Source organism: Buceros rhinoceros, unplaced genomic scaffold (genome assembly GCF_000710305.1).
Source record: "Buceros rhinoceros silvestris isolate BGI_N320 unplaced genomic scaffold, ASM71030v1 scaffold7407, whole genome shotgun sequence".
NCBI lineage: Eukaryota > Metazoa > Chordata > Aves > Bucerotiformes > Bucerotidae > Buceros > Buceros rhinoceros.
In genome coordinates, this window is record NW_010422690.1 from 23,671 (window position 1) to 33,701 (window position 10,031).

General features: G+C 39.5%; 1 protein-coding gene across 1 annotated transcript in view; it reads left to right on the forward strand.

Moving 5' to 3' along the window:
• LIMCH1 (LIM and calponin homology domains 1) overlaps window positions 1-10,031 on the forward strand; it is a gene marked incomplete at both ends in the record, with an annotated part of 36,365 nt that overhangs the window by 22,266 nt on the left and 4,068 nt on the right. Inside the window, 4 exons of the mRNA XM_010140127.1 lie at window positions 2,075-2,110; window positions 6,433-6,559; window positions 9,359-9,513; window positions 9,710-10,028. Of these exons, the coding sequence (XP_010138429.1) occupies window positions 2,075-2,110; window positions 6,433-6,559; window positions 9,359-9,513; window positions 9,710-10,028 (637 nt within the window). The remainder of the gene's footprint in view (window positions 1-2,074; window positions 2,111-6,432; window positions 6,560-9,358; window positions 9,514-9,709; window positions 10,029-10,031) is intronic.

Genomic DNA, 10,031 nt, shown 5'->3' on the forward strand with positions numbered 1-10,031 from the left:
TCTTTCCCTTGTTGCTGCCCTGTGGGCTTGATCTGGAAGAGTTGCTGTTAGCCCAGCAGCTGTTTCTTCCTTTCTTGTCCTCAATTCTGTGGATGACTCTTTTTGCTCAGAAGGCAGCAGTGCAAGGTTTCTGGCCCTTTTGGTAGAGCCCAGGAGAGGCTGAGAGCAGAGCTTTATCAATGCAAAATCATAACAGCATGTGGAAGTGGATATATATATCAAGACTTGTAACGTTTGCAGAGTTTTCTGTTTAAATATAAGCTAATCATTACAGATGTTTCCAACTAGAAATAGAGGTACTGGATATGGCAGTTAGGTGCTTGTCTATGGCTTAGCTGGTGCCAGTGACTTCCAAACAGGAAATCTAGAGATCCCAAGACCCCGCTGAATGCTCGGTGTCTTTCTAAGCACTTTTGTTCAGACGCGTGAGGTTATGTGGGGAAATTTGTGGTTTACAGCTTTGAACAGGATTATCATTGGCTGGTTGTTCTTACTCACCAACCTCTTCAGAGTTATGAGGAGAAGGACATGCATGTGCCAGTGCAGACACAGGTGAAAAACTAGCGTACAGCTCAGCCAGGAGAAGTACTGTCATCTACCATAGTGGCAGAACAGTGGTTTGGTGCTGAGAAGACCTTAGTTGAATAGCTTAGTTAAAATAGGTGCTTAATGTTTTAGTCTTCGGCAGTGGCCAGGACAGTTTGTGTTTCTGACTGAGAGGAATGGAATTACAAGCATTTGACTCTCTATTAAAATCATGTGTTGTGCACCTGCCTCATGTAGCTTGTCACCTATTAGCTATTTGTTAACTTACAGTTACACTTTTCATTATGTATATGTGATTTTTCAAATGTTGCTTAATATGTCTCTTTGCACTGCTGCCTTTGGCTCACTCAGGCCTGAAAAAAGTCCACAAGTCTCCGTTAATAGCTCTGGAAAACCTGTAATACAACCACCACAAGACCAGCAACAGAGGCAGGAAAAATGCAATCTGCCTCCTCCAGAACAAGATGACACTATTTGTACTGCCCTAGTGGGTGAAGGTAGCCTTAATGAAGTCCACCTTGATCAAACATCTAAGCTTCAGGAGGTTCTTGAGGAAAACAAACCAGAAACATTGTCATCCAAGGATGAGCATCTGCAAAAGTGAGCCCTCTATGGTGTGAATCACACAGCTTGTACACCCCTGTGTGCACGCTTTAGAATTCAGGTTGTGCATTGCCTACTGTGTTTTCAGTCCAGACTAAAATACTGTATGTCAGCAATAACCTTTTTAGGAACAAACAGAATAGCTGTGTAATGCATTTTCTTTTGAAATATTGAAATGAAAGCTAATTGTAAGGAAATACTTGATTACAGTATGTATGTTGAATTGCCAAAAAGTTTTACAAATAGCAGAGGTTCAGCTGGACTCTGCTCTGTTAGAAATGTGTATCTTGCTTCTCCATGATTAGAAAATGTTGCAGTGTTGACTTTTGCACTTGATGTGCTTTTATGATAAATCCCAGATACAAATATGTGGCTTGCATGACTCGAAACAAGACTGTCACTTTAGTGAATGACACTGACTTGTGTATTACCAGTACATTTTTTCAGCTACACACACATACCCCCAAAAAAACCCCAACACAACACCGAAAAAAAAGAAAATCCTCTGACTCACTTTCTGCTTCACTTTGTCTCTTCCATGCTTCAGTAACGGTGATTCTGAGCACTGTTGTGGAATGTAACTTGTTAGATTTTGCCTCCATTCATCACGTGTGGCACTTAATGTGAATGTTAATATATTGATAACGATTTTCTACACCCATTTTAGGTATACTCCAGCAGATTTTTATATATGGGGACATTAGCATGGGGTCAGGGAGGGGTGGTGGTGTTCTTATGTAGTTTGACCTCCAGACGATTAGGTAAGTCTTGTTTGCTGAGTACATAATCCCTGAACAATATGATTCTTTTTTGGTCAGCTTTACTGATACGGGTTGGATGTTCAAGTGACAGTTACTCAAATTGTATGGGTCCAGTTGCAATTAATGTATTTATCAACGCTCTAATTTTATATTTGGTCTTGTAGATTCGGCCCCAGAACTGCTGTGTCTGATGACGCAGAGTAAGTTGTCTTGTGCTCACAAGATTCTATTTTAAACAACTTACACTGCATGCTTTCCCATCTTTCTACTAATTTAAAGTGCAGTTGATGCCGCATCATTATTTTGCAGTGTTGCGGCAAATAAATTTTTCAGAAAAGCACTGAAAAATGGAATGCACTATGGCTTACATTGCAGCTAAAAATAATTTTTATTTTTCAGCCCATAAAAACTGAGCATAACTGAGCTGTTGCTTAAAGTATTGTTTCCTCTTCCCGCTTCCGTTTTCTTTCTGAATTTCCATTGCCTCTAATCAGCTACAGGTAAAAAGAGTTGAGTTGAATGTAGGCTGGATGTTCAGGAAAAAAAACCAAAGTATGACCTATACAGGAAGAAGAAAGATCTCCCAAGACAAAATAAAATACTTTGGGATCTTCAGAATAATTACCGGCAAACTACATCTTCGTCTGTTGCTTTATTGTCTTTTAAAAACTTTCTCTTCAATCCTTTCTAGGTTGCATTTAATTTGATAGCATATTAAACTTGGGGTTTTTTAAAGCTCTTTGATACTTTACTTTTGACAAAGGGATTAGGTCTGTGACATTTATTGCACTCGAGCATTTAAATTGTGTGTGTGTGCGTGTAAACTGTAGCTCAGACTAGCATGCAGTGTCATTTAGGAAGCTCTGTGAAGGTATTAGCTATTCTTTAAAAGTGGAGGCATTTAGAAACAAAGAAAAAGTTGAGAACTACCCACATAATAAATGTGCTTAATATCCTCCTTCTGTTAACAGAAATGCACATGACTTTCTCTGTCTCCCAGATTAAATCACAAAATAGCAGTGGCATGGAGGGTTTTCTTTAATAACAAGTGTATACAGAGACTCATACATATTTTTTCACCCTTTCCTATAGTGATAAAGGCTAGAATCATAGACTAACTATTCTTTACAAGATCTATAATGCCTTTATGGTGAGCAAAGCCTGTGTTCTCTGACCATGAAGTGATCATTTTCAAGCAGCAGAAATCTGTTCACTCAATGGAAGAGATGAGATAAAAAGAGCTTAACAGCCCAGAAGTGTTACACTTAGCAATGGGGACTTTCCTGCCATTGCAGAAAGCTTACCTGTCTGATTGATTTGTTCATTTGTTTTCCCACATTTTTTGCCTGTCTGTATTAAATATAAACATGAAGGAAGGTGCACGGAGATGCCTTCAAAGAGGCATTGCAGTGGGTTTTATATAGTGTGAGAGTAGCAAAGATGAGTGTTTATTCCACATTGATTCTGATTTCATTTTAAAAGGCAAAGTAATATGTGTTCAAGCCTTGTTGTCGTACTTTGCGGATGTGTCACAGTTTACAGAGTAACTGTTTTCCTAAACTGTCTTTTTAAGTTCTAAACATAAGATTCTGATTTTCCTTCTGAAAATGAAGTACTTATGAAGAATCTAATAGAATTTGGCTCTCAAGTAGGAAAAATAAATTGAATTGTCAACTAAAATGCTTGCAAAATGTTTGTCAAATCTCCTGTAAAAGCTTCCAGCAGCAAACTAGAAAGTTCCCTTTGCTGGTTAGGGTACACTAGACTGAATTCAAGTTACTTAGTGTGTTGCTGCTAATCAACCCCATTGCCATCTCCCAGAGAGATGAAGTTGAATTCTAGTGGTAACATAACAGTGCGGGTTTAGGCTTACACTTTATACTTCAAGCCTGACAAGCAAATAATAGCAAGTTGAGATTTTTGAGTATTTGTTTATACTAGAGTCTGCTTCTTTAGCCAGCCAGCCTGTTGCTTTTTATATTTTGTTGGAGTAGTTTCTTAAGTCTTAGCATGCCTATAAAATAGTAATGCAGCCACGTAATAAATGTCTTGTGTAAAGATGTTTAACATAATCTCATAAAAAGAAGTTTATTACCTTATTTTTCACTTTTAAATTAAATAGTCTAAACACACAAGTCCCGGAGGACCTTTTTTTTATCCAACACTTTTCCAGACCTGTTTAAAAAAAAAAGAATTTTACATGTTATCACTGACAAGAACAACTATAATTTGCGAGAATAACGTAGTGGAACTTAAAAAATAGTCCCAAAGATCTAGCAGTTCAAAAACACTGTGGTCTGCACAGTGTTTTTTCCCCAGATCTTTGTTAGAACAGAATGGCAGGTCTGGTGCTCTGGTCAGCAGAAAGGCCTTTTGCTTCCAGACAGAGCTTTGCTAATGGCAGAAAGTTCGTAAACATGAATTTGGTAGAGTTGCATCTTCCCCATCTACTTGCATGCTGTGTGCCTGCTGGCCCACCACATGGTTGAGAGGAGGAAGTTCTGGTCATGCAGGTGTTTGTGATGGGCTGGAGCCGTTTGTAGTTTATATGAGAAGTAGTTGAAATGATGTGGTACTCATGCATCATGTTGCTACAAAGATGATGTTTGAACATACCTGGTCCAGCAGCAAGTGACAACTAGAGTAGAAGGTGCGTGTGGGGTTGTAGTGTGTGCTTTGATTCCTGACGCGGGCTGAAGCCCTTTCTGGAGTACCTTTTTTTATTGTGGTGTTAACAGCTATAAAACCTTAGGTTGTGGGTTCTCTGTGCATCCTGAGAGACCCAAGTGAATGTTGGAAATAAATCCTAGCCTTTCATTAGGACACCAGGGGACTGTTGGTAGAAAATACTTTTATTTTCCCATCCCTAATGGCAGAAGGTGAGTCCTCATGCACTCTACTAGAACCAGTTACCACCATTTCAGGTCTTCTCATTTCTTCTGCTGTATGTGAATGAAAAATTCTCTGGCATGAGGGAAGAGCACAAGAAAGGTGCTAAACAACCAGTTTGGCTCAGTAGGCACAAGGTGGCAAATACTTAATTCTAAGGCTTTTCTTAGTGTGAGTTTCAAAAGCTCTTGAACTGGAATAAACCTTTTAAAGGTGACTTTATTACAAGTTGTGCAGTTCTCAACCTACCTCATCAGTCTGCAAAATACGGCTGGTATTTAAATGTTCTTTAGTAGGTGATATGCCTTTAGTTCTGAGAACAACAAAACTTGCCATCTCTTTAGGTTCTGTTATTTATGAATGTTCCAATGCAATCCTGACTATCACTGAAGAAACCCAAACTGCTGTACCTCACAGCACTCTGTTTAAGGGGTGAAGCACGGTAGTGTGCTAACCCCACTCTCCATGCATAAAGGCAATAGGACGTGTATTCTGTCATTCATTTCTGATAAATACCTACTAACAAGATGGGATCTGTGCATGTCCTCTTCCATCCACTGTCCAGACCTTTCAGTTTTCCCTTGAGAGTGGTTCCTTCCCATCTTTGCTTGTCAGAATACAAATAGTGGCTAAACATATATACGCACAGCTTTTCCATGTCTATTTGCTTTGATTACTGCGGACACCGTCGCCTAGAATTTTACCTTCATTGGGTGCTTCTTCTGCTAGATGGCTCATTGGCTCACCTAAAAGCTACAGATGATCCTTGGAAGACTGCTGTGAAATCACTTTATGTGGAACTGCATGGCTGCTTTTTTTTTTTGCTTGTAATGGCACAACTGAGGTCATGTTTTACTAATAATAGGTAGTAGGGGAGGGAGTAGTAACCATGTTATCTTTGTTTGAAGATCTTTGTAGAATAGGAATGGATGTATAATATCAAATCATGACCTTTTTTTCCTTTAACTCTCCAAAGGTCAGGGACAGAAATAGAATGTGTATGAAGAAACTATTTTGTCCTGAATGTCAGTTTTTCCTTGTTGGGTTAGCTGTATTAATAAGTTCGTGCTGATAGCATTGAGTTTCTTCAAGGCAGGAAGGGGAGAGGAGGAAGTACTGTGCTGTTTGCACTGCATGTGCTCCTCTGGGCAGGCTCTGCCTGGTTTTGCAGCAGTAGCATTTAGCCAGCCATGCTGTCCCTAATATACTTCTCAAGCGTCTCTTGTTTTACACTGGAATGGTGACTACTGTCTGCAGTATTAATTGGAGGGGTCTTGAAAACTCTCCGGGAATCAAATCTTCAGAAAGTAAAATGTTCTGAACTGTGCTCTGAATGGAATGATTTTAATAAGAGCTGTTGATAGAGGTGTACTGTTAATAATGCTTCTTGGTGAAAGGCAAAGTTGCAGTCAGCTAACAAAAAACAAGAGAGAGTTGAGGAGTATCATGCTTGAAGTACTACGTGGGAGCCTGAGGGATATTAACTGGTCTTTCTAAGGGATTGCTGCTTTTGGGAGCTTTTTAATGGTGCAGGTATCTGACTCTGCTGTAGCACCCTCATGTGGCTTTAGCTCTAACGAGATGAAGGATATAAGCCTCTGAATAACACTGCGCTTACTTCCCCCTTGTTTAGGAGTATGAGCATGTTTGACATGAGATGTGAAGAAGAAGCTGTGACTCAGCCTCATAGCAAAGCGCGCCATGAGAAACTGCAGAATGTAAACAACCAGCTGAAAGAGGACGAGACAAGATGGCAAGATGTGAGTATGCCACGTTGTCTGCAGTGCTGGCATTGAGGCCAGCTAGCTAGGCAAAAAAGTGCACCCTGCTAAAGCTGCAGGTGTTCTGTAGCACTGAAATAATCAGGAGCTTCCCACTCCCACCCACCCCACCACCAGTGGATTGTTGCTACAAGCACTGAAGTTCCTAATTTGATGTAAATTACAGAATACGAGGTCTTCTGGAAGATCTGCCTGTGCACCATCTATTTTGCTTTTAAAAAAATATATAACTAAATTGTGATTAGGTAAAAATGGAAGCAGAACAGCTTGTTACTGCTGATTTCTCTAACCTTTATAATTAGTAAATGCCCAAAGTGACAAAAACCAAGACTAAGCAGGACAGTGAATAAGTAGGTTGGACTTGGCTTTAGTAAATTTGTATCCATCTAGTCCAAGCAAATAGATTATCCTTCAAGTTAACTACACCCTGCTTGGGTTACAAGTGCTTTCCAAACCCTTTTCTTAATGTATATTTGTAAGCTATCCTGGCATTTGGCATTATCTTCAGCAAATCAGTAAGGACAGAAAAGCATGATTTGCTGGTAAGTTAGTATCAGGAGGTTTAGTATCAACACTATTCATTCCTGAAGACTCACTTTAAATAAGGAATTTAGGCCATATTCTTAAATTAAAACCAACCAAACAAAACTGCCCCAAACCACATCTCTTCAAGTAGATAGTATAGGAATTTTTCATTATAAGGACAGCTACTGTGAAACATCTCAGAGAGGTTTTTGATAGAAAATTCAAGGAAAAATCCAGAAAAGAACAGTATATACAACTAAGAAATAACTTTTTATAGTGGAACAATGAAAGGAGAGGTCTGTGTGGGAAGCCATAATTTCCCAGCAGAGATAAGAATGAGTCCAAAGGCATTTTAAAAGGTTTGAGAACTCTTTGCTGTTGAATGGAAAATCCTCTGAGCTAAAGTGCATAAGTGTTCCAGGCCCTCAGCACCTTCTACGCTGAACTAAAAGTTCTGAAGAGGTACTAAAAATGCCCTTAACTGGAATGTCCTTGGCATTCAGAGGGATTTATGGAGACAGCACCACATTCATGGTCTGATGTTTTTTATATGCCCATGCTGTAAATTTGCCAACAATTAACAGTTTCATGGCTTTTTTTTAATTATTGTTATTCTAAACCATCAGAGCTGGGAAAGATAAACATATCTGGTTTTTCATTACAAAAAAAGGAGAAGGGCTTACATTATGAAATTTGCTAATGAAAAACTAATTTCCAAACAATAGGCAATAGTGGGAGTAGCTGAATAAAGAAATGCTTTGGTACTTCAATGAAAATAATTAGTAACTGAGGAGAATGAAAGGCCTATGATTCAAGAAGGGGATTATAGACTGATATATGTAGGTCATGTGAATAAATACTTTAATGAGCATTCCCTTGAGTGTAATGTCAATAATTTGTGGTTTTAAGCTAAATTAGAAGTGACAAGGTTTGTTCCTGGTTTTAATAAAATAAGTTATGCTTGCAGTACCTTCTGCTGCTTACCAATAAAAATGCAATTAAAATATTTGGAAAACTATGTAATTAATTAAATAGCCTTTGAATTGAGCATGTGTGCAGAATCTCTGGTTTTTATTAAAACCAGAATTTGTTAGAGTGCATGAAATATAATCTGTATACTAATCTCCTGGTGGTGTAAAGTTAATGACAAATGTGCCCCTACAGTTTCCTAGGAACTTATTTTCCTTGCAGAAGTCCTACAGAGGTTATTTTTTACATGTAAAATTTTATCCCTTTACTAGTTGTCTGCAAGAAAATTTTGCAGCTCAGGAAACTTCTTTACTGTAATACTTCTAGTGCAAAAAAGACCTTGTCTCTGTACCCTCCAGATCTTGTGAATCCATAATGCAAACAGGATGCAAGATATAGGTGCCCATAACAGGGATCTGCTGTGACTCTCTGGGTTAGTATGAGGCTGGTTTTGCAAGAACGCTGCAGAACCAGAATCAGTGGATCTTCTGGACAATTTTGGGCAGGCACATTCCAAAAAGTGTAATGTCATTCCTTCAACAGGGACATATCTACATAGCTGGATACAAACCATATCACTCTGTCATGTACTTTATTTAGTACCTAACCTGTGCTGCTCAGATCTGTTTCCAAAATATTGGAGGTGCCCATGAGGAAGAATTTAAGTGTGGATGCTGTACTGGATTTTGCTGTCCAAAATAAAAAAAGCATGAATCAACCATGCTTGCATGTAGATGGCTGATAGCATGGGCAGAGTATGGGACTATCAGACTATCAGCTATCCAAGGCAGGCTGTCAGTGGAGATGTAGTTCGTGGTGAAACAACTTCCCTTCCTCCAATGAACTCCTGCCTCCCACACATCTGATGATTAAAAATCTTCACCAAACGTAACTTTTCTGTTTTGTCTTCCTGGGAATCAGGTTTTGTCCCTAATGTTGACCCAAGTGAAAATGAGTGCCCTGACTGGTCCTTTTAGGCCAGATTTCCTTGCGTTACTACTTAGCTTCTATAGCACTATAAAGCCAAAAAGAAAATAAACCAATGGAGCTATGAAATTCTTACTGGATCCTGTTGTTAGGGAAAAAAATCAGTCAGGCAGCATCTTCGTTCTATGGTATAGTCTTATTTTCTCTTTAAAATAAACTTTGCTGTCTCCAGATGATGGGAGCCTGGTCCACATCTAAGAACAAGCATCAGAAAGCAGCTGGCTGGGTTCATTGGTTTCTGCGGCCAGTTTTTAGCTATTTGCAACTCTGCATTCAGGTGCCTTCCTTCTCTTACAGGACCTGGCTCGATGGAAGAGTCGTCGAAGGAGCGCTTCACAGGACTTAATAAAAAAAGAAGCTGAGAGAAAGAAAATGGAAAGGTTATTGGCTGGAGAAGGAACAAATGAACGCAGAAAAAGCATCAAAACCTACCGAGAAATTGTGGAAGAGAAGTACGTTGTTTTACTGAAGTGTGGTGGCATGTCTGAAAACACTGTGGGCTCCATAGGTCGTAGGTAACTGTGGGCAGCCATGCCTGCAGGCCTGGGATGAGAAAGAAGAAAGAATGTTGATGGCGCAGAGGAAATAAAAATTATTTCTAGAATTAATTTTAATGTGATGGTCTCTCTTGTGTTGTCTCCCTTGCAGAGAGAGAAGAGAGAGGGAACTTCATGAGGCATACAAGAACGCAAAGTCACAAGAGGAGGCTGAGAGCATCCTCCAGCAGTACATCGAAAGATTCACTATCAGTGAAGCTGTCCTTGAGCGTTTGCAGATGCCAAAAATTCTGGAAAGAAGCCATTCAGTGGAGCCAAATTGCCCACTGAAAGACCCAAATCCTTTGAGATATTTAAGGCAACAGTCACTGCCTGCTCCAAAATTCACTGCCACCATTGAAGCAACCATTGTTCCCACCACTGAACTAGAGCCCAGCAGCTCAACAGGCCACACGTCTCCCAGCAAGAGCGTC